Source organism: Teleopsis dalmanni, chromosome 1, assembly GCF_002237135.1.
Source record: "Teleopsis dalmanni isolate 2A chromosome 1, ASM223713v2, whole genome shotgun sequence".
Lineage (NCBI taxonomy): Eukaryota > Metazoa > Arthropoda > Insecta > Diptera > Diopsidae > Teleopsis > Teleopsis dalmanni.
This window is the reverse complement of record NC_051846.1, coordinates 104,915,971-104,942,769: the sequence shown is the minus strand read 5'-3', so window position 1 is coordinate 104,942,769 and position 26,799 is coordinate 104,915,971. Positions and strand designations below refer to the sequence as shown.

Genomic DNA, 26,799 nt, shown 5'->3' with positions numbered 1-26,799 from the left:
TATATTCATAAGTAATACTGAATGTTCTTTTACAGATTGTATTTATATAATAATAAAAAAAAAAAAATAATTTAATTTCGTTATCATTATGAAGATGAATTACTACTTACAAATATTTTAATTAACACTTTCATATCTGTTATTCCACATATACTGTAAAACAATTGCGCAAAACACTTATGACACAAATGTACGTAAAACTTAAATGCAAAGTTTACCTTTGTTCCTCACTGTTGTTTGGGAATTTATAAAGTGATTTATAATATTTACATCCCTTAACACATTTTTATCCTACTTTTATATATAAATATTAAACTTTATTTTCACAGCCTAACCAAATATTGAGTTATCTTCATTTTCTGGCCTAACTGATCTATTTTCATGTTATCGTATTTTATGTTCATTGTCTGGCCTAATCAAACAATGAGAGTATTTGTAAATTTTATCAGGATTCAATACTTCGGATCCTTATTATAAATAAGAGAGAATGTTAATGATGAGCTAGTCTTAAGATTCAAGTGAGAAACAAAGGTTCAAAACATACGTTGTCTAATTTTAAAAAAATAATTTTGTGTTAAACTTTAAATTAATTCAAAATATAACTCTTGCACAGATCAACATTCTTTTGATCTATTTCGTATTGCCATCTATAGAATGTGTGTGTTTTGGCCAGGCATAAAAGTCAAAGTCGTTGCTAAGGAGCTAATTCCGAGCCGACCTAAAGCGCGTTTCTGGATTCCAGCTGAACCGTCTGATCCTAAGCGGATTCTCGAGCTTATTTGGTTAGGAAAGCCTGGTATTAATACGACTACGTGAAAGTCATCAAGCTAGAAGAAGCCATAGGCAAATATAGGTCGGCAATTTTTCTGATCGACAAAGTCTCCGCGATTTAGTGGCGTATTAAATTACGGTTTCTTTCCCATAAATATGAGGGTTTGTAAAAAAGATAAGAAACAATATTTATCTAACGCAAGTGACTCAGCGGTGACATCGCAAAACGCTGCTGATCGTTAATCGGAAGTGGGCAACATTAAGGTCCCATGATCGAAGTGAGTCAGGTCGTTATGCTATCGAAAGACTTGCCTATGTGTACGAACATCTCAATGCCTGCTCCTTCCCTGGCTCCCTCAATTACATCAGAGGAGAGTATGGGCACGTGCTATCTTTTCGATGAAGAGAAATTTTTGCAATCGGGAAATGAATCTGCGGAGGATAGCACTCTAGATATCACAGTGGTGGAGAAAACTGAATCCACATCAAATGAAGATGCGGGTAGAATAAATTAACTGGTCTCATATCATGGACGCATCCACCAGCCTGCTGCAACGTCTTAGCAATAACGAGCTCCATATGGTCCTGATACAAGAACCATGGATTTATACAGATCCTGTATGCAGAATCAGGACAAAAAATTATGACTTATTATATGCAGTAAATATGGGTAAGCCTAGCTCCTGCATATTGATTAACAAAATATTTAATGCTCTCTTACTTTCGCAATACAGTGACGGTGACCAAAGTGCCGTAAGTATTGACGACTCCTAGGGTCAAATATGGGCTGTATCTGCATATCTGTCACATAACCACGCTGCACTACCATCGAATATCCTGATACAGCAAACAAGCGTCGCCAGGAGGTTTGGAGTGAAGCTTATAATAGCACCTAGTAGGAAATGCAATTCATCTTGATAAAATAAAGATTTAGGTCTTTTGCGAAAGGAGTGTAGGAGACTATTCAATAGGACAAAATTAAACAATTGTGAGAATAACTGGTTAGAATACAAGGTCTCTTTGCAAAAATATAACAAAAATTCACGTAGGTCGAAGAGCACTAGTTGACAGCCTTACTGTCAGGAAATAAACTACAACTCTGAAACCTCTAGACTGCGTAAAATTCTATCCAAAAACCCATCCGTCCCTGAGTTAATCATAAAACCTGATGAAACATTGCCTAACAATAATAGAGAATCATTGAAATTACTACTATATACACACGATCCGGGATCCCCTGCTTCAGCAATCGTATCCATGGAGTACCTAAATATCTCACCGATTAACACTGTAAAAGTGAAAATGGACCATTTTTAATTTCAAATTCTATAAATCGCCAATTTAGCTCCGAAATACCTGGTAGCTAACTTCAGTGTTAGCAGCTTCTGGCCATTTTTAGACATTGTTTCATTTTTAACTATGTTCCAACTAAATGGAGGAAGGTTAGAGTATTTTTTATTCCCAAAGCAGGAAAAACCTAACATCATAACCCCAATGACCTCCGCCAAATAAGTCTCTCATCTTTCATGTTAAAAGCTCCTAAAAGAATTATGGATTTAAAAGTCAGGCGCGTTGTAAAACCCTCACAGCATGCCTACACTAATGAAAAATCTATAGGGACTGCTTTCCATGCTATCACCTATAAAATTGAGGAATCCATTCAATTTAAAGAATTTTATCTGGTTGCTTTCGTAGATATTAAAGAGGCCTTAATAATATACTGCTGAGTGCAATAGTAAGCGCAATCTCGGTTCTTGGCATTGAATATATATATATAGACACTTCTGTTTACAGCAGCGTTTATTGTTAAATGAAAAAAAATTCAATCAAGTTCTAGGAGAAATTTCAAATCAATGAAGTAATGTCAAATGCGTAAGCGTTGTATGCGTTGCAATCGTTGCGTGCGTAGAAATCGTTGAAATCGATGTAGTTAGAAGCGTTGTATGCGTTGCAATCGTTGTGAGCGTAGAAATCGTTGAAATCGATGTAGTTAAAAGCATTGTATGCGTTGCAATCGTTGTGAGCGTAGAAGTCGTTGAAATCGTTGTAGTCAGTGGTGTAAAAAAAACCTACAACAGGAGAAATTCCAAATAGCACCATTTGACAATTGTGGTGCCCTTTTATTTGAAATTCCTTCCATTGCAGGTAAAAACAAAATTATTTTCGAGTAAACAAAGTCCCGTAAATTTGTCAAAACAAATTTCTTATTGTAGTACGCATTGCACTTAAATTTAATAGAAATAACCGCATCACATAAAAAATGCGTGCACAATATTTTTCCTAAATGACCCTGTAAATTGCATATCGTTGAAATCGTTGAAATCGATGTAGTTAGCAGTAAAACACCAATATTGCGCTCCTTTTATGTCAAAGGCTATTGGTAAGATGTGGGCTGTGTTGGGATTTGTATTGTCCTTTTTGGAATTAAAAAAATATAACTTGTTTTTAATATATGAGTACTTCATTTTATTTTATTTATCGTTTTTCTTTTTACAATATTTAGATATATACCAGATCACGTTCTACAACAGACTAGTCTCTAAAACTTATCCTAAGTTTTACAATCGATAGCTTATATATATCAAATGATATATTCTTCTTATTCTAACGATAGTTACTTAAATCAAACAATATATTCTTAATTCTAATTGGCTATTTCTATGTACTATAATTCCAAACTCTTTATTTTTATATATTTCCTATTTATTAGTGACACATTACTTAAGACAAGAAATGCATAGCAAGTACTTACTTACATGCCATAAATTATAAAAATGCAATGGTTACCTCATTCAAATCGGAACATAAGTGTTTAAAAGAATATGAATGCAATAGTCATCAAAGGCGACCTTAACATTGAGTGAGGTCAACTATTGATATCCCATTACAGAGGTTTACAACCTCTTATCACTTAATGGCTCTACATAGCTGCTACTAGGCCCATATTGCTGTATGATATCACGATATAGTGGACAGCTCTTGACAAATCTTCGTACTACTCAGTACTAAACAGGGTTCAGTGAAGATTTGAACTCTGCTATGCACCACACTATCCATTGCATTAGATTTGATGCTTCATTTACTGCCACTGGTATTATTAGTAAACAAATGGCAGCTTTATCTGCTCTAAGACTTAAAGCTTACAATGGAGGGCCAGTGAATATGAACACGCCTCCGTTCTCAATCTTTTCAATTTTAGTCCTTAGAATAATGACTACATCTACCCCATTCTCCGATTCGAAAGGAAATTTAGTGTCGAATTTCTGTAGGAGGGGGCTTAACCATTTTGACTGACGGGTCCAAAATAATTAGTTGTGTAGGTAGTAGAGTTTTTCAGAGGAGTTGAATAAATCTCCCTACTTTACACTGCCGGATCATTCTAGTGTTTTGCAGACGCAAGTGTTCGCCATTAGGAAAGCTATAGCTTATTTTAAAGTAGATGATATATTTGACAGGAATATATACGTATTATTAGACAGTCAAGCTACTTTAAAATCATAAGGATATTTTCGGCAATTGCAGAGCAATCCAGCTAGCTAGGAAGGGTGCTTCAGTACCTCACTCAGAACACTTAAGTAATCTGGGCATATCGTTAACATCAGTGGCGACGCGTGCCCTATCTGGAAGGGTGTGCGGCCCTTCTATAATGTTGTTTTTACATGTACCACTTAAATTAAAATATATGACATATTTTATTAATAATAACTATATTATATTAGACAACAATATATTCGCAATATTATATTAACAATTCATTAACAAAATAACATATTAAACAAATTAAATTAATAATTTATATATAAATTTATTATTATGTATATCAATATGGAAGAAACAAAACTTTTCACATAATTCTCGTAACATCAAACCAACTTTTTTCAAACAAAAGAGTTTGTACTTGGAAACATACATGTTTATGCAGTGAACATAAATCCCTTCTCGGGGATTGTGGCCTTGTCGTGGCGAGGGGGCTTAGTAGGGTGCAATGATCCTGAGAGCGATGCCGGCGGTAGCGTAGCTACTGGTAGGGCCTCCCTTGCCGGTAAGGTCAAAGAGGAGCATCTGAAGCTAAGAGCAATCCACAACGGTTCGCGACCCGGATGGTCTTTTTCCTTCATGACGTCCCGGGATGTAGGCAAGATACAGCATCATCAATCTTCGCTAAGAAGCCCACCGTTTTCTCGGACTCTCGAGTCTGAAGGTCTGACTGGTGGCCTTAACTGGCAGCCCCAGTACCAGTATAGGATGCATGGGCTAATCACTCGTTCATCTGAATCTACACGATTACTGAAACCGAAACAAATAATTATAACCAACGGCTCCCTTTGATGACGACTATTGGAATGAAAATACGGAAACGATTCGGAACCTGGAATATAAGAACTCTAGCAGAAACATCAAAACTTGCTCCACTTGAACGTGAATTTGTACGTCTCAATCTTTTATTCATCGGGCTAAGCGAAGTAAGATGGAATGGCTGCGGCGAATACAAAACATCCTCCGGCGCTACACTCATATACTCTGGAAAGGCCACAGGCGAAAAAAGGGAAAGTGGAGTAGGTTTTCTATTATCCAAAGAAGCTAAACAAGCGCTCATAGAATGGCAACCACATGGCGACCGAATAATTCTGGCAAAATTTAAAACTCGAGCCAGAACCCTCACATGCATACAGTGTTACGCGCCTACTGAAGTCACCGACCCACAAATCAAGGAAAATTTTTATGACTCCCTATACTCTGTTTTAAATAAATGCCCTAGAGGTGAAATAAAGCTCGTCATGGGAGATTTCAAAGCACAAATCGGGCCAGATAACAATGGAAGAAAGCAAGTGATGGGTAAACATGCTCTCGGCACAATGAACGATAATGGGGAGCGTTTCTATGAATTATGTAACACCATGGGCCTCACCATAGGAGGTAGTCTCTTCCCGCACAAGCATTTGCATAAAGTCACTTGGGTTTCCCCAGATAATGCAACAGAAAATCAAATCGACCACATTGCCATCAGCAAAATGTGGAGACATTCATTATGTGATGTCAGAAATAAAAGAAGTGCAGACATGGCTTCTGACCACCATCTACTAATCGGTGAAATACAACTCAAATTAAATGCGGTCTTTAGAAAGCCACAATTCAAAAGGAAACGGTTCGACCTCGCCAAACTCGACAACCCTACTGTTCAAAATAACTATCAATCTCTTTTATCGGCCCAAATCCCTAATCCCTTGCCACTAGAAGAAGAAATCTTTGAAGCCGAAACTTATTGGGAACATGCAAAATGTGCCTTCACTGAAGCAGCACAACAAAGTGTCGGTATTCCTCAACGTCAAAGTAATCCGTGGATCACCGAACATACATGGAATCTTATAAAAGCGCGCAAAGGAGAAAAAGAAAAGGTTAACAGGGCAAGAACGCGCCAAACAAAGCAGCAGGCACAAGCCAACTACAGTATTGCCAACCGCAAAGTTAAACGCAGCGCTAGAGCCGATAAGCGCAGATGGCTCGACAATTTAGCAACAGAAGCCCAAAACGCAAGCGAATCACATAGGCTCAAAGACCTACACAACATCACTAAAGCTATGGTGGGACGTAAACACAGGATTGCAAAGCCAATAAAAAAAAAAATACCAGAGGCGAACTAGTACACTCTACCGAAGATCAGCTAAAAGTTTGGGAAGATCACTACAGAAATCTCCTAGCGGGAAACAACACCTATCCTCAGCAGGAACTATGTAGTAGACACCACGAACATGTTGCTCGCAACGGTATAAACACAGATGTACCTAACATCAGTGAAATTGAGGCAGCAATAACTCAGCTTAAAGCAGGTAAGTCCGCTGGTCCGGACAATATTGCCCCCGAACTGCTCAAAGCAGACAAAATTTCAGCTACTCAAATTATTCAACCAATTGTCAACAACTTCTGGTCCCAAGAGTCATTACCGCCTAATCTTAAAGACGGCATCATTATTAATATACCAAAGAAAGGTAACCTGATGGAATGCTCCAACTGGAGAGGCATAACTTTACTAAATGTAGCTTATAAAATTATTGCTCAAATCTTACATAAACGTTTAACTTCGGCCGCTGAGCCTACACTACGAGCCGAGCAAGCAGGATTTAGGCATAATCGATCATGTGCCGACCACATAAACAGCCTTCGAATAATAGTCGAACAGTCTAGCGAATGGCGATCTCCCCTATACTTGCTGTTTATCGACTTTAAACGTGCATTCGATACACTTCTCCATACCACCATCTGGTATGCATTAGAGTGTAAAGGTATACCGAGTAAATTAATAAATTTAGTAAAAGCCTTGTACTCTGATGCGCACTGCTCAGTACTTCACGAAGGGCGTCTCAGCGGGCAAATCCAAATTAAGTCTGGCGTCCGACAAGGTTGCATTCTTTCACCTATACTATTTAATATAGTCTTAGATGTGGTTATGTCGGAAGCTATGAGCTCAAATCATGGCATATCATTCGGCCTTCATAACAAACTTACTGACCTCGATTACGCTGATGACATCTGTTTACTAACGCATAACTTTTCCCAGATGCAAATATCGTTAAACAACATCGCAAAGCGTGCACTGGCAGCTGGTCTGTCAATCAATATCAACAAAACCAAGTCTATGCGTCTCAATTCAAACTGCTTAACGAAGTTTCAACTAGATGGCTCCTACATCGAAGATGTACAAAGTTTCTGCTATCTGGGAAGCTACATTTCGAACAACGGCGGCAGTCGGCAAGACATACAGTACAGGCTATCGAAAGCGAAGCAAGCGTTTGGAACCCTTAGCAAAATCTGGCGTTCATCCAACATCACACAACGCACTAAGATACACCTGTACAATGCAAACGTAAAATCAACTTTACTATATGGTAGTGAGAGTTGGAACCTAACGGCAAGAGACGCACAACAGCTACAAGCCTTTGTCAATCGTTGTCTACGACGCATCCTTCATGTATTCTGGCCAGCAACCATAACCAATAATGAGCTCTGGTTTAGAACGAATCAGCCTCTTATAACTGATGAAATAATGATGCGCAAATACAAATGGCTTGGCCACACGTTAAGAAAACCCGCTGATGATATCGCAAGAAATGTCTTAGATTTCAACCCTCAAGGCAGTAGAAGACCAGGGCGTCCGCGCAACACTTGGAAACGACAAACTGAAGCCGAATTAAGAAATGCTGGAAAGAGCTGGAGTGAAACAAAACGTCTTGCATTAGATAGAGTTCAATGGAAACTATTTGTTACGGCCCTCTGTTCCACCTAGGAATAAAAGGATTAAATAATAATAAATAATTATGCAGTGATCAAACAAAATCGAACCCACTTGCAACGTATAAATGTGCGGACAAGTACCCCGCACAGTATGCGACAGAAATTCGATGGTGCTACTGTTAAAAGGGGAGAGACGAAATGTGATAGAAATGTATGGTGATATGAGCTGCAAACTTTAGCCGCTCATGCAACCACTTTGGCAAATCATCATGTTGGATTCGTATGCATCCAGTTGATATTCGTTTAGAACAGAAAATTACTCTCATACAATTCCTACTATATAAATCTCTATTTCTGATATTACGAACGGGAGCACACGCACATTATTTTGTTCATATGCAACGTATGAATGTGCGGCCAACTTCTTTGCACACAAAGGGGAGAGATGAAATATAATAGAAATGTTCTGTGATTTGAGCTGTTAATATATGAGCACAACTAACAAGTATACCAGCTAACAGAAGCAAATTGATTAAGTTTTCATACACAATTATATTTTGTTGTTTTTATATATGAAAATGTAATAAATAATAAAAATTCTTGATGTGAAAATACTTAATAAATTTATATACCTATGTTACTTGACATTTTGCAAATTATGTTAGGGTGTTCACCGCACACCTCCGCACCTTAGAGCAGTCGTCACTGGTTAACATCATGTAAACTGTTACTGAGTTCGTTCTGTGCTCAAAATTTTAATAAAAGATGGGAAGAGTCAACGATATGCAGGCATCTGTATGCAATCTGGCCACATTCTGATAAACAGAAATTCAAAACTCTCATTGAGATGTCCCGTAGAGATATCAGTCTCTTGGTAGGTTTACTTACAGGTCACTGTAAACTAGGGAACCATGCTAGGAGATCCCTTTCAATCAAATCTGTCGCAGCTGTGAAGACGTCGATGAGAATGCTTCTCATCTACTATGTTTTTTTCTAGCTCATGCACAGCGGCGATTTAACACTTTAGGAGGCCCCTTTCTTGAGGATCTTGATCAATTACAAGACATCATTTTAAGCTTCGCCAAAGCTTTTAGGTAGTTTTTAACCCTGAGATATTCCTATATATACGGCAACACTATGAGCCAATAGGCTTAAGTGGATCTCCTAGAGATTGCCGGTATAACCTAACCTTTATTTCCTTTGTTTGCTATTTGCTTCATACATGGATTGAGACTTAAATACAAATTGACAATTTTTAATTAGAAATACACAATTTTAAATCTATCCATTCTATATATATAAAAATGAATGTGTGTCTGTCTGTACTCGATGGATTCCAAAACCATACATCCAATCACCGGAAAAATTTTGGAAATTATTAGGTATACCCCCGGGAAGTTTTTTATAATATAAAATATTGGAAAAATCCACTAATTTTAACAGAAATAATAAATTTATAAAATTCTGTTTCAAACTGTTGACAGGCTGACAGTTTGAGTGATACTGATTTTCTTTTTGTATTTTTGTGTGTCATCAATATTTCAAATATTTGAAATTTCAAATATAATAAATAAATACTTTCTTCAAAATTTTTTATTGTAAATAAATATAATAATTTTATGATACCGTAATTGCTAAATAAAAGGAAGATTTCACAAATTAAATTAAAATTTAAAATATTTTAAATTATTAATTTTAAATTAATATATTAATTATGCTACCAAAGCGAAGTGCCATTGGTCGAACTACAAATCAAGTAAAAAGGAGAAGAGAAGAACGATCGTTAGAAACAAGTGAGCAGAAACAGGCTAGGCAAGAAAGAGATCGAGTTCACACTGCTCTTCCTCGATCATTGGAAACGAGTGAACAGCGGCTACCAAAGCAGCAAAGTAATCGAATTCGCAGTACACAGACAGGACGGACGATACATGCTGATTTGAATTTATGTGATTTCAATTACAATCCCCTTTACAATTACAGTCTTCATCCAAGAGTATTTATTGTGAAAAAGGATAAAAAGTGTACGTATTGTAGTGAAACACCAGGTATGTGCTGTGCAGGTCCACCACCTGAACCATTATTAACTTCAGTATCAGGTGAAACAAGTCAATCAAAAAATTTTTTGAAAAATATACGCAAGTACAATTCATGCTTCCAAATGACATCCAAAAAATTGGTGAAGCTTTTGATACATGTTGAAAATACCAAAGCTGTTTTGTTGAATTGCTTAAATTAATATTTTTAGCAACATTCTTTTACAAAGGAATGTTGATAATGATTTGGTATTTTATGCAAAAACAAATTAACTTGTATGAATATTGTTATTGTTAATGTCGTTTATTTTCTTCTTTTTGTTTTCAATATGCGTATAGAGACAAGAGTTTTTGCTTCATTTTAATAAACAACAAAAATGCTATTAACTTGGAGCCGAATATTGATATGAAATGAAATAATAAACATGCATCAAAACAAGTAATGCTGTTTATTTTTTTTTTGGTTATAGCTGTAGTCCAAAAAAATTCTTAAGCATAATTTTGTCATTCTCCTTATATTTAACTCGATTCTAATAGCAATGATAATGATATATATACATATGTACATACATATGTATTTGCGTATTGTTTTTGGTAGGAGGACCAGAAATTGTAAAATTGTTGCTTGCAGAGATTTTAATAGAACTTATTTTGATTTTATTTCGCGGAGTAATTATAGTGTGCGGTCCAATTTTAGATTTTAATTAATACTTAATCATAAGAGTAGTTTTTTAAGGTTTAATTTTTAACATTTTTCGATTTGTGTTATTTCAACATATAAACTTATTGTTAGAAATGTCACCTTATAAGCGTATTTGCTGTATAACTTCTTGTAGAAATATAACAAAGAAAGGCCTGAAGTTTTTTAATTTTGCAAAACAAGGCACAAAAAAGTATAAACAGTGGATAAGTGCATGTCATTGGTCATATGATCATATTATGTCTCTAAAAAAACCATTAATATGTGAACTGCATTTTCAAAAATAAGTAATTGAAAAAAAATGACTTTTTTGTCATGCTATTCACTCCTTGGAACTGGATGAAACCCACAATTCCATAACGGGTGAAGAATTATATTAGTGCGACAAAGAACCGTTATGTGTTAGTGCAGCAATTGAGCCCGTTTGCAGCTCTTGCCATAAACGTGAGAAAAATTTAAATTATTATAGAAAACAAAACCGGGATTTAAAAAAAAATTGAAAAATTAACTGTTATGCGCAAACAATTTGTTAGACCATGAATAAAGCCATGAATGGAAAGATTGAGAATTCAAAGAAAAAAGACAAAAAATTAAATTTTCCTCAACTAATTCAATACGTCTATCAAATTATAGATTTTATATCACACGCTTCAGCTTATGCAAAAAATTTTTGTAAAATGATTTTAAAAAATAAGTAAAAGGTGTACAGTGATATTGAAAAATACGTGGCGGAATTAATTTTTTTCAAATCTGCTGCTACCTATAATTTTATGAGAGATACGTTAAGATTTGCTTTGCCTTCACCAAGTTCCATTTACAATTGGCTTCCAATTGCTAGTTTACCTCCAGGAGTAAAGGAGGAAGTATTTATAAATATAAAAAAAAGTATAAATGCAGGTAATTTTGACTAAAAATCTCGACAAGTAATGTTAATATTCGATGAAATCGCTATTAAAAGAGATTTAAAATATAATGCTAAGTTCGACAAAATTGATGGATTTGTTGATTATGGAAAAAATTCCAGGAGGAAAAAATATTTGCGTATTTATGACAAGAAGTCTATGTGGTCATTGGAAACAAGTGTAGAACTATTCTGTATCTGCAAAATGTATTCCCGTTAATACATTGAAAATAATGATATATAAATGTTGAGTTTAAAAAAGTTTATTTAACTAAAATAAATTACAGAGAGAAATACTTACAGTAGTTGAACTATAAAAAAGGGGTTACCAATGTAATTAAAATAAACATTACTTTTTTTCAATACTCCCACTTTTTAGTTACATTAGGATACTAGAGAGTTGTTTTAAACCAATCTGATTTCAAAAAAATGCAAATTTTTCTTTCGGAAGTGCTTTAGTAAGCCCGTCTGCAAGCTGATCACCAGATGCCACATATTTTAATTCGAAAGCATTTTCATTGTATGCATTTCTAATGAAATGATAACGTACATCAATGTGTTTTGTCCTTTTGTGAAATTCAGGATTTTTTACTAGACGAATTGGTTATCAATGCAGAACTCTATCTGCTCAGGATTCCCAAGATCAGACCAAAAACGCTTGACCCAAATTAATTCCTTTGCTGCGCTAGCTGCTGCAATGTATTCTGCTTCAGTTGTTGATAAAGAAACGCACTTCTGACGCTCAGAACACCAGCTTATTATACCTTTATCTACCATAAAAAGGAAACCTGAGGTAGATCTTCGAGTTTGCACATCACCTGCATAGTCAGCATCACGGTAATCACGCAGATTAAGTTTGCTGTTACTCTGGTAGCAGATTCCTATGCCAGTCGTGCCATTTAAATATTTGATTATCCTTTTGACTGCATTAATGTGCGCTGTTGCTGGCTTCTCAAGATATCGACTTACGTTAGATACAGCAAAACCTATATCTGGTCTTGTAGCTACTGCTAAATACATAAGACTGCCAACCGCTTCCCTATATAGAAAATTGACTTCTGCATCAGATATAAAATTACTCAAATTGCTTGCGCTGTCTACAGGTGTAGCTACAATAGGAGAATTTTGCAGTTTATATTTAGCAATTATCTTTTTAGTATAAGCTTCCTGACCAATGTAAATTGATACATCAGCCTTTTGATTAATTTTAATCCCCAAAAAATACTTTGCCTCAAAAATTTTTATTTTGAACGCTACTTCCAACTGAGCCATCAAATTAGTTATAAGTTAACTATTTGTTGCAGCTACTAGACCATTATCAATGTATATAGCCATAATTATAGAACCATCATCACTATTGCTGATAAAAACACAAGGATCATGCTCCGATACTTGCAACCCAAAACTTTGAAGAATTGTAGTAAATTTTTTATTCCAGCATCTTGATGCTTGCTTCAGCCCATATAAACTTTTCACCAGCTTACATACACGTCCACTGCCGTCATCGTAAGCCATTGGTTACTGCATGTAAATGTTTTCTTCTAAACTACCATTTAAGAATGCTGTCTTAACATCGAATTGCATAAGAGCCATCTTACGTGTTGCTGCCGTAGCCAAAATACAACGTATAGAAGTAATGACTCGTACTCGTCATTCATTGCTGCTTGCCATTTTGCGCGATCATTTACCTGCATCGCTTCTTCAAAAGATTTAGGCTCCTCGCTTATCATAAGGGCTGCAATATGTTCCGAACCAGTTTTACTTCGAAGACGATTGGCAATGCAGCTCTTATTGTGGTTGTTCTTGTCATCATTGTTGAGGGCATCATAAAATACATTGTCCTCCGATATCTCATTATCATTACCTTTTTCCACTTCTTCATATCCATGAAGTTTTTTATCAGATTTTGATTCACGTTCTGAGCTGTGATTTTACGAATTATATTCTAGAGATGACTGAACTTTGAGAGTTGCTGTGACAGGTAAAAATTGAATACCGCACGAAATTTCTATTTTTTGCGAGTTAGTGTTCCACACCCTTAAAGCTTTACTGTTGTCTGCATAACCAACAAAAATACCTTTCCAGGCTTTTGCATCCAGTTTGCGTCATTTTTCTTTAGGTATGTGCACATAAACTTCTTCACCAAAACTGCGGAGATGACTTATATTCGCCTGTTGTCCATACCACAACGCATATGGTATTTACTCGTTCACCGTACTAGTACCTGTACGATTTAATACGTAAACTGCGGTATTCACTGCCTCTGCCCAAAATTTCAGATCCATGTCATTATCATAAATCATTGTACGCCCTAGCTCCATTATCGTTTGCATCTCACGTTCAGCACAGCCATTCTGCTGCGGAGTATACGGCACCGTCCTTTCATGCCTTACACCAAATTATGCAAATATTTTGAGCAATTCATCATTAATAAATTCCAATCCATTATCCGTACGCATGAGCTTTATTTTTTGTTGATCAACTTTCTCCACATGCATCAAGAAACTTTTAATGGCATTTGGAACTTCAGATTTCTCTTTCAAGAAATAAACAGAACGAAAATGAGAATAGTCATCTTTAATTAATAAGAAATACCTGGCACCACCGATAGATTTTACTTGCAATGGACCACACACATCTGCGAAACACAGTTCCCCGCAGCTTGTTGACCTCACTTGACGTGATTTAAAACTGCTTCTATGCTGCTTACCTAAAATGCATCCCTCGCATGTAAATTCCTTTCCACAAAGCCAATATTGTTTTTATTCAGAATTTTCTTCACATGTGTTGCATTTTGGTGACCCATTCTTTCATGCCATATTTGCAAAGGTAAATTGTCGGCGACTGCTACATTTAACATGATGCCTTCCGGAACCTTAATCAGCATATTAAATAACTTTCCTCTTCGAACTCCCACTGCAACAGTACTTCCGTCTCCTCTGACAAATTTACAAGTACTACTGTCAGAATGGAATTTATAACCACGATCTAGTGCCTTTCTTGATGAAAATAAATTATATTGGATGCCTGGAACATAAAGCACATCTTTCAGTACTTTCTGCACCCATTTATGACCTTCACTAACCAAAACGCCAATATTTCCTTCACCTGCCGCTTTAATAGCACGTCCATCGCCAACCCTGACGATATCATTGTGGTTTCTCAAACTTTCAAACCCCTCCTTTATATGACACATATGATCCGGTGCTCCTGAGTCAAGAACCCAATTATTTCCACTGCAGCTTGCATTTGTACTACACATTAAAGCTTCATAGCTTCTGCAATGATTTGCATTTGGTTCAACCTTTTTAATTTGTGGACAATTACGTTTGAAATGGCCTTTGTCACCACACTTAAAGCACCCTTGACTCCTGGTCGTTGTTTTCACAGCTTTATTTTGTTGCCCTTTATTTGCTGGTCGGTATTGTCGTTTTGCTAAGAGAGCTTCTGATTTTTGTGTTTCCTGAGCACCCATTCTTATTTCTTCTGCCATAAGCCGTGCTCTCAAGGTGTTAAGATTCTGGTCCTCAGCTCGCACCGACTCCCATGCGCTATAAAAGTGATTGTATTCTGCTGGTAAAGACATTAATACCTCCGTAATTATCATTGAATCAGATATACATTCGCCTTGATCACGAAGATGCAGCACTTTTTCCATTAGTTTGGATAAAAAGGTTGCAATGTCGTCCTCCGGATCTTTAATATAACTATAATACTTCTGCTGCAAAAATAAGACGTTAGATCTTGACGTTTGTTCATACACACTTTTTAGTCTATCCCACATTTCTTTTGCAGTCACACAATGAAGTATTTGCAACAAAGATTGTTTACCTAGTGACGTGCATACTAATTTTGCCATACTAATTTTTTTCTTCCAGCGGTAGTTCAGCCCCAGTCACCACTGCATACATATCACCAGCCTCCAGAATTTGAACCATTTGGAATTTCCTCGTAAGCCATTGCGAACTGTCCATTAGTTTTTCAATTTTGATTTCACCTTCCGATGCCATTATTTCAGTATTTTTTTTAATATTATTTCGTAAAAAAAAACTTTCAAAAAATTTAAACCAAAAAACGTAACACTTTAGTAAAAAAGCACGTGAAGAAAAAAAAACTAAACGGGAGTATATATTGTTTTTAAAAAAAAAATTGCAGTAAAAAGACTTTATAAAAAAAAAACACAGGGCGAGTGCAAGCTCTGGGCCCATAACCTGTTGAGTTTAAAAAAGTTTATTTAACTAAAATAAATTACAGAGAGAAATAGTTACAGTAGTTGAACTATAAAAAAGAGGTTACCAATGTAATTAAAATAAACATTACTTTTTTTAAGAGCATTAGTTTGTGATCAAAACCCAACAAACCAAGCCCTTAATAGAAAACTCGGTATTTGTAAAAATAATCCCTTCTTTATTTTTGAAACTGTGAATGATAAAAAAAAATATTTTGTTTCTTTGATATCCCTCACATATTCAAATCGATTCGTTATAATTTATTGAAATATCGTTTAAAAGATGGTGGTGACAATTGTGCCAATTAGGGAGTTTTGACAGAGCTGTACCGAATTGACTCGCAGTCATCTATATTTAATAAAAATAATTTGACCTCTGACGCAGAAGAAACTGCATATATTTTTGATAAATTCAATAAAATATTTGATTGCCTAAATAGTAAATCATTGCATTCTGCCAACCCCTACCAAAAGACCTTACAAAAAGAATGTGCAGTGTATAAATTCTTATAAGACGCAAAGAATTATATTGAAAATTTAACATTTATCAACACTCCTCGTAAAACAAAAATCAATTGCTTAAATTAATTAATTGAAAGCATTAATGCAACTTTAAGTCTCTCTGACGAAATGCTTAATGAATTTAAAGATTGGTCTTATTTATGCACTAATAAATTGGATCAGGACTGCATTGAAAATTTGTTTAGTCGGATGAGGTACAAACAGAAAAATCCATCAGTTAATGAATTCTGCTTTATTATTGGAAGAATAATTTCTGTTAGTTTAATATATGCTTCCAAATTCTCTAATTGTGAAGAAGATGATGACGAAATGCTTGGTATTGATTGGACTACAATTTCTGTGGGCCATAAAAATTTGATGGAAGTGAATGCTGGAACTTTCAATGAAGAAGAGATTGAGGATGAAACAGATAACGAAAATGGTTAGGAAGAAATAAATTCAACTATAGAAATCAATTCCGAATATGGTTTGTTTCCTGTACTTTCTGATAATGCAATTAAATATTTTGCAGGATATATATTGCATAAGTTTTTTAGAAAAACTGCGCTGAAAAATTGCGAAAATTGCAGAAAAGATTGTATCAAATCGGATAATGTAATTATTGCGCCTTCTGATTTATTTCTGTACTCCGAAATTATGGAAGTGATGGTAATTCTTGCTCGGTTTTTGCTCTTTCAAATTTTTTCTACGAATTGTGTAAGCAGCACCTAAAAACTTTTGACAAACAATTTGATACCAACTGTTATAGAGACGGAATCTTACAGTTGATAATAAATTTTTCTCTTGTTGATGATCCACAATGGTACTATTCAGAACATGTATGCTATGAGCACAGATTACTGTTGCTAAAACATTTTGTTACGGTATTAATCCGAGTCGCTTGCAAATGCCAAATTGAAAAGTTTTGCCAAGAAACAAATAAAAGCGTTCAGAACGGATACCTGTGTTGTGAATACCTGTTGTATATATTAAATAAGATTCATATACATCCCAATTATTTATTATTCAACTTTATTTTCAACTTTTATAAATTAATTTTTTGTTGTAAGAATATACAGTTAAGATAGATGTTAGTGCAAGAAATATAATTCATAAAAATAAATTTATTTAACATAATAGAAAAATTATTTTGTACATATTAATATAAATCATAATTAAAAATGATATTATTATGCATTTTTATTTCAGAGACAGGTACAGATGTTGTATTTTTGCCGAATAAAAAAACAATGTGCAATAATAAAGCCTTTTTTGTGATTTATTTACATAAACTAATACATATAAAAATGTCATGCAGTCACTTAGTCTCTTGCAGCCAAATTAAGTAAACATTTCTTTTCTTGAATTTGTATCTAAAATTACCAACAACTTCCTTCAGTAAATATAATATGCATATGCTTAGCAACATTATTTCAAGCAATATTGCACGGACCAACATTGTTGCTGAATATCAGACGGCCATCAGCTCGTTTTAAATTAAAGCTTTTAGAACAATTTCTAACAAGGGCATTTCATATCTATATTGTCTTTGCTTAATTAAAAGAAATGTTTTGCACATTCCAACTTTCTTTCAAAATAACTTGCAAATATTTCAAAATATTTATATTATTTTATATATATGTATATTTAGCCAATAACTATAAAAGGGAATGAACTTTTGCAGTTCTATGTTTAATATCATACAATAAATATTTATTAACATTGATCACATTATACATTGAGTCTTAGAATTATTAGTCAAAGTTTACATGTTATCATTTATAAGATATTTTATCAATTTCTCATTTTGTTCATATGGACAACTTGTCCCAAATTGCAATTATAGTTGCAATTATATGATACAAAATTTAAAATAATTATTATATCTTTTTTGCCATCAGAATTGACGTTGTCATCAACGGTGACTATAATAATGGGAAATGTGTGAAAACACTTATTTAATTAGCATTTTGTTGCCCGCAAGCCATATTACCACCAACTGTTTGTTTAAAAATCGAAAACCGACTGCATAACTGGTCCCTACTAATTATGGCACGTTTGCATTGATATATAAAGAATTAATTCAAATTTAAAAAAAAGGAACATTGAAAATTTAAAACAAACATTTTACTTTGCTTTCGTGTTTGTGTATTACTAATATATGTAATTATGGTAATGTGAGTAAATGTGAATAAATTTGTTATTGGGTACTTATTGGGTAAATTTGCAGTTAGAGCAGAAGTGTCTTAAAAAGCATGTATGTATGTACATACATGCTCTTTGGTATTCATGCATGGTCATTTAAAATCGTTTTGTAAAAATTCAAATTTGTTTCAAAATCCTTATGTTATGTTGCGAGACTCGTATTGCGAGTATATAAGCAATGAAATGATAAAAAAGTGTACTGTGCAGATAGTAGTGCAAGCTGTAGCAAACAAATTGCGTCAGTTGTATGTGTGTACGTGCAACATAATCAATAGTAAAGACCAACATGAGCTCTATGATAAATATATTCCATTATTTATGTCCATTAATTTTCCTTTTTATTAAGTATAAATGGTAAATACATGGTCTAGATTATTTCCATATCATTTTGTTGTTAAATTGTTTAATTAGAACGAAGCTAATGAATAGCTTTGAAGTTTCAACTTCAACAAACTTTTACACTCATTGATATAAATTTTTTTAACATTACAAAATAATAGTACTAATAATAGAACAAAAAAATATCGTAGCATTATATTCAAAAACCATCTACAAATATAAATAGCTTTTATATGCCAAACAAGATTCCGTTACCAACTGGTACTATATACAGAATACTATATACTAAACCACCAATAATTGCCAAAAATCAAAACCAATAAACGGTATGGCGCTACTTTTATGCAAAACAAGAGTGAAAAGCGCGCGCAACGGCAAGAAGGCAAGCTCGTGAAAAATAAAATAAGTGCAAACAACGCTTACATAACTAGAGTTTCAAAGTATAGTAACAAAATCTTATCATATAACTCATGTCATTCTCTCGCAATAGTTTATTCACATAGCAAGACAGTAAAAAGTAACATATTCAGCAGAACGTCGGGTTTTACTCCCAATAAGAAACAATTATATATTTAATATCGTAAAGCGAGAGCATAGAGGACACACCTACCAATTGTTAAATCAATAATAATAAAACCAATAACTCGATCAGATTCCTCACTAATCGAAATACCAAAAAATAGCAATAAAAACTTGAAATCTAAACCACAAAATCCAAGCAAAAACAATTAAGTCATATTAGATAAGTAATATCAATACCAATAAATTTGCAATTTATAAAATTCCAAACAGCTGTCTTCAGGAGAACGGTTAAACGGAATTTTGTTATTACAAAGCTTCCTGCATTAAAAATTTGTACTCAAATATTAGAATTGCAAAAGTTACACGGCTATTGTAAAAACGTTGCACTCAAAAACTATTAAGTACTGTATATTTAGACATGAAGAGAAACTTGGTTTCAGAGTACCACTGAGAAACTTACATCCCTCTAACACCAAAGAAATTAGAAAAGAAATTAAAGAACTATGTCACAATGATATAACCTTCAAAAACCTATAAGAAAAACACAAATAAACTTATTATTTTTATTGAAATTTGAAACAAGTCTTATGTCTAGCCTTTTCCGAGTTAGGGCATCTGAGCACTTTTACTCTATGATAGCTGGGGGGTTTCTGTAGAGTCCCACTCTTCTCACTGAGTAATTTGAGTATTCCTCATAATCTTCGTGATTATTCAATGATTGATCTAAGATCGTGGTAGATTTAGTAGTGCTAAGTAGGGCAGCCTGTCGGTTTTCGCATATAGCTTCAGAGCTCTGTCCGTTATATATTTTTTGACCGGATCTATTTTAAGGTCTCTTAGCATGTCATTCGTGCGGATGTATCATGGCACTTTGAAGGGCCATCGGAGTACCTGAATTTGAGCAACTTGTAGCTTTTGGATAGTAGAGTCGGCAGCTTTGCAGTACGCGATACACCCATAAAGTAGTGCTGGTCTAATTATGTGACTGTAGATCAGTTTTCTGTTCTTCGCGCTAAGGTTGTTGTGTTTGAAAAGTGGTTGAAAGCAGTGCAGTGTTTTTGCGCAGCAACTTCTTTCGTATGTGCTTGTGCCAGTGAACGGTTTATCAAACGTGATTCCTAGGTATTTAGTGCTATCCTCCCAATTAATCGCGATGTCACCAACTCTCACTCTCGGTGAATGCTGCCAGTGTTTACGAGTAATAAGCAGGGCTTTAGTTTTCTCATTGTTAATTTTTATTTTCCATTTTTGGAAGAACTCCAAGATGAGATTAACATACTCTCGCAGCTTGTTGGTCACATTTCTGGCAAGTTTATCGGAATATAACAAGCAAGTGTCATCTGCGTATAAGGAAGCCCCAGACCTTCTCAAATGCCTTGGCGATGTCAAAAATAATCATACCCGTTGATTCTCTTCTGCTTAGGGCTGAATGTATTATCTGAGCCGTTCGCACCAGTTGCAATTCTATGGAGAGATTTTCTCAAAAACTGAATTGCTCGTCAGGATGAATATTCATCGAGTTCACTGATGTTTTAAGTCTATCTAGAATCTGAAGTATTTGGGAGCGTTACCTACCAAACCCTTTCTTTGCAGCTATATTTATTATTTTTTCTTTACAAACCGTAAAGTAATGCTCAGCTTGTTTTTTATGTTCGAATATTAATCTGGAGTAGTTTACATTTAGTACTACGCTAAAAAATTCTAAACTATTAATCAGGATATAAGTATGTTTACTAATTGTGTCCAGAGTTATTTGCCTATTATTATTCAGGCACTTATATGATTTGTCAAAAGTTTTTTATGAATATTGACTTTTTTCAACAATTTGGAACCATTTTATTTACTAGTTGTTAAGTAAAGAAACAATTCAGGAAATATTAGGGTAACATGACCTAACTAGCTAACATAGACTAACTGTTTAAAACGTATTAATAATAAAATATAATATTGAAACTAACAAAAGACAGCAGAAAGAAAAAAAAACAAAAATATAATCAATATGTAAGTGCAACAAAAGCATTTAGCAATTATTGTCAGTTATTGTTATTCGTCAATGTATAATAAGTATTTGCTATTGTTACGTAATCGCCTGCGTGTTTATTCGTATCTCAGGATTTTGTAAAAATGAAACGAACTTTAAAAATTGGAGAAACTATACTTATTATATTTGTTGTATGGAAAAGAACTAGTATTTACTAGGAGCCAACTTAGCTTCACTCAAAACAAATTCCAACACTAACTTCTTTCTTAAAAAAATATCAATTGACATAATGTTTAAATAATATTTAAACATTTCATTGCTACTCTGATCAAATTCGTAACACTATGTTTTATTATTTGAAATATTTATATACACAATGTAATTCGACTACAAAATATTTTAAACATTATTCAAATTTTGAGCTACGGATACGGACCTTTTTTTACAGAAATGGTACCTTTTTAAACCAATTTTCAAGTGGCAACCGTGATCTCCAGTTCGAATTGAGTTTCTTATCCATATTGATTTATTTTTTGTATTTAATTCTTAAACTTACTTGGACAGTACTGTGCACATACCGAGATTAGCATGCTCAGTATTTATTATATGCTTCGCGCAAGACGGTTAACGTTCTAAAGTAATGAACAATATTTTATATTCCTCTTCTATAAACTTTTACAGTAAAGCGTGGGAATAGAAAATAATAAAAGATAGCGTGGTCAGCAAAAAGCTAAAGCATGTTTGTACTACAAAATTACTAAAATACAGCACATTGGCCTCAATTTTAATCGATGAACTTGTGCTTCAACTAGCATTTAATTGTTGAAGTATCTCGTTTGGTTTGGTAAATTTCATTATTCTGGCTGCTACGTATTTTTTCATGGGCCGACTTGATTACATATGTAACTTATATCCATCAGAGTTAACTGATCTTTATTCTGCTTTACATTTACTAAAGTTTCACATATTCGTTGTTTATATGCTGTTATTTGCTGTTTATCAAATTTCAATTTTGGAAGTAAATTTGTATTGGTTCTTACATTTTCTATATCAGTCAATCTAAACGTTAAGACTATTGTTCACACATTTAATTATTATATATTTATCTATATGTAAACATTATTATTGTAAAATTGTATTATTATTATTATTGTAACATATCAAGATTCACACATTTGATTATTATGAATATATTTATCTATATGTAAAACATTTATTGTAAAATTTAAACATATATATTGATGTTAGCAATATCCAAATTTTGGCTTTCCTTTGCATTATTTTTCTGTTAATGCAGTGGCACTGAACTTTGATTATGTAACATATATCAAGGCCAGTGCATTGGCATTAATTCTTGATTGCTAGACAACAAAGAATTTTGTTGCATAATATATGCTGAGCTTGCACTTTGGTCAAGAAAACGGTAAAGGAAAAGAATAAAATTAATTGTAATAATTTGTAATAATTTAGTATTTAAGGCAAAATTTAATTTAATAAAGATCAGATTAAAATAAATATTCGATCTCTCACTTTCATTTCTAGAGTTTCAGTTCAAGTGCTGAAAACTCAACTTTCAAATAAAGAGTTACAGTTTAAGTGCTGTGAACTCAATATCTTAGATGTTAATACATTAACATTTAATTTGGTGAGCCCGACGTGATCCTGAATCACGACTTGGTGATAATTCATTATCAGGTGAATCGCTTGATAATTCAACACGAATTTGAGTTAAATGTGTCCTACGATCACATCAACAGAGGCTTTGGTGTCAGCATCAACAGAGGACAAATAACACGATTTAAAGACATCCTACGATCACGTTAACAGAGGCTTTGGTGGTGGCATCAGCAGAGGACAAATAATGGGTTTCAGTTCGCTAGTGGATCGCCAAAATGCATTGGGCGAAAAAATTAAGCAATTTATTTGTAATTGCAAAAAGGCTGGAAAACCTCGCAGAACTTCTCAATTCTACACAAAAAAGATTCGAGAATTGCAAAGGTTGGGTGACGAATACTATGAAAACCATCAGGAAATCATGGCTTCAGTGAACAAGGTTGACGACCATGAATACTTGGTGAACAAAGAGTATCAGAGTATTCTTAAAATGATTGTCGACTACAACAAGGTTCTAGAAATTGAAGCAATAGATCTGGAAAAATTATCTTCAGCAAGCAGTGTCACAACAATTGAGCAAAACAAACAGATAAATGATTCAAATATTCGGAAACTACTCCGAAATCAGAAGGCACTCATACGTGTAATTGAAAGAACGGTAGAAGGAATCATGGTCAACAGACAAGTTGAACAACCATCTATATACTATTCTATAAAGGCAGCCAGTCTTGAAGGATATATGGTCGATTTAACGGCAAATAACACGACGTTATGGGAAGCCACCGACGAAAGCATCATTGAGGAATACACACTGGAAATGTTTTATGAACTCGAAGAAAAGGCAGGAGCTGCCAAGACAGACAGATTGCGAATTGCCTCTACAAAGAATATGACTACCAAAATTTGATGGAAACTATATGCGGTGGGTGGAATTCAAGGACTTGTATATGGAATTGGTCCACAACACGGACATCAGTGACAGCAAAAAAATGCATTATCTGACTACATCATTGGATAACGAACCAACGGCGCTGATTAGACATCTTCCAGTAGTAGGAGAAAATTACAATATAGCCTGGGCTTTACTTACAAGTCGTTATGAAAATAAACGACTTCTGGTTACAACACTCCTAAATAATAGACAATCCTCAATTAAAAGGGAGTCGGCACCAGCATTAAAATCTCTACACGATGTAAGCAAGGAATGCATACATGGTCTCAAGGCTCAAGGAGTTTCAGTCGAACATTGGGATGTTATCCTGGTACATCTCTTGCTGCGCAAGCTGGATGCAGAAATTCAAACAGCTTTTGAACAAGGGCTAACAGACTACAAACGTTTAGTAACCATTGATGAATTGCTAAAATTTTTGGAACATAGATTTCAATCACTTGAGGCTAGGGGAAAAGGAGATTCATCAATCACTCGAACATGTGCCTCCGCTACAAAATTTGGTTTAAGTAAAACCTGTCCAATTTGCAATAAAGACGGTCACATGAGCTACGCTTGTAAAAAATTCGTGACGGCTAACCTATCACAACGATGGAGTTGGGTCAAGGAGTTCAATATGTGTGTAAACTGCCTCAGGATTGGACATCGAGCTGATGAGTGTAAGTCCAGGCACTGCACCAAGTGTTCTAAAAAACAAAACACTTTGATGTATAATCCAAAAGGGAATTAATACACAAAAGGTACTGCTCTTCAAGGAAATAACTCAACGCCTCAACAAACAGGTCAAGCTTCAGTTTCAAACCAATCATCAAATAAAATAACCCTTTTAACGAACAATACCAATAAGGAATCTAATTATGTCTTATTAGGGACGGCCAGAATAAGATTGCTGGCATCAAACGGAAGACAAATTGAATGCAGAGCAGTATTGGGCTCTGGCTCTCAAATCAATCTCATAACAAACCGCCTGTCAAAAAAATTGAGCTGCAAGCCTAGGCCAACGCTTATGAGTACGGAAGGCGTAGGATCAAATGAATCAAAAATACGTCATCAAACAATAATCCAAGTACAATCAACGTTGAACGAATTTGTAGCAGAGATGGATGCACATATCATACCAAAAATCGTTTCAGATCGGCCAATGCAGTATTTGAATATCGAATCCTGGGATATTGCAAAGGAACTAACTCTCGCTGATCCAGATTTTAACTTGAAAAAGAGCAGAGATCTTTTTCAAGTTACTTATTGAAGGTCAAATAAAACTAGCAGGTAGTCTTCCAACACTTCAGAATTCTATTTTCGGATGGGTTGTAGCTGGCAATGTTGAAAGTTCAAATTCAAGCACAGCGACTAGTGGCATGTGCACTACTAAGGAACTAGAAGAATCCATATTTAAATTCTGGGAATCAGAGGAAATTCCAGATTCAACTTCGGAACTCACAGAAGATGAATTGCGTTGTGAGTCACATTTTTCGCAACATACTTTTCGAGGAAGTGATGGCAGATTTGTTGTGAAACTCCCACTAAAGAATCATCCATCAGTGTTACCAGATACAAAAGGAATCACTTACGAGAGGTTCAAGACAATCGAGCGCCGTTTCATTCAAAATCCTGATCTAAAGAATCAATATGTTTCATTTATGAGGGAATATGAAGCATTGGGACACATGACAAAATTCAGCGGTAGCGAATTAATATCTCCCCAATATTTCATCCCTCACCACTGTGTGCTACGTCCAGACAGCTCAACATCAAAATTGCGAGTTGTGTTTGACGCATCAGTACACAAATTATCAGGGTCATCACTAAATGACATAATGTTTAATGGTCCAAAAGTTCAAGACGAACTGTTTTCGATTTTGCTCAGATTTAGAATGCACAAATATGTTTTAAAAACTGATTTGGAAAAAATGTACCGTCAAATATGGGTTAACAAAGATGATCGAAATCTGCAACTCATAATGTGGCGAGAAAATCCCACAGAACCACTTAATTATTATCAGTTGAATACAGTTACTTATGGCACAAGAGCAGCGCCATATTTAGCAACACGCTGTCTAACAAAATTGGCGGATGAATATCAAGGAAATTATTTATATGGCGCCACATCTTTAAAAAGGGATTTTTATGTTGACGACGGTCTCATAGGAGCTGATACCATTAACGAAGCGTTACTAATTCAACAACAATTAATAACAATTCTAGACAAGGCTGGAATGAAACTAAAAAAGTGGTATGCAAACAACCCAAAACTTTTACATGAAATCGCTCCAGAAGATGAAGAAATAAATCTAAATTTTGATTCCAAAGAAACCCAATTCACAAAGACGTTGGGTCTTTTATGGTTACCAAAGTCAGATTCATTTCGTATCAAGGTTAACATTCGAGAGTCACACAACAAAACGATCTATGAACTCCGATTTGGCACACATATATGACTCCTTGGGTCTTATTGGTCCAATCTTGGTCACCGGTAAAATCTTGTTGCAAGGAGCATGGTAGCTAAAACTCGATTGGGATGTGATCTTCCGTCAGAAATACGTAAACAATGGGCATCGTATAGAAAAGATCTGGTCTTTTTGGACAATGCAATAGTTGTAAGGCACGTATTCAGCAGTCAAGGCTACAGCCATGTTGAGCTGCATGCCTTTTGTGACATCTCAGAAAAGGCTTATGGTGCAGCAGTATACATTAGAACAGTACAAAAGGATAAAACGATAAAACTTAATCTACTATGCTCCAGATCTCGTGTAGCACCTATAAAATCTCAAACAATTCCACGACTAGCATTGTGTGCAGCGTTGCTAGCAGCAGAACTCATGGCA

The 26,799-nt window shown here is 34.7% G+C and overlaps 1 protein-coding gene across 1 annotated transcript; it reads left to right on the top strand.

Annotated features, from left to right (window-relative positions):
- Window positions 1–24,014: 24,014 nt before the first annotated feature.
- LOC119664458 lies at window positions 24,015–26,412 on the top strand. The gene is made up of 3 exons (XM_038073946.1): window positions 24,015–24,633; window positions 24,715–25,211; window positions 25,264–26,412. Exons 1-3 carry the CDS (start codon window positions 24,015–24,017, stop codon window positions 26,410–26,412), a joined length of 2,265 nt encoding a protein of 754 aa, XP_037929874.1.
- Window positions 26,413–26,799: the final 387 nt, after the last annotated feature.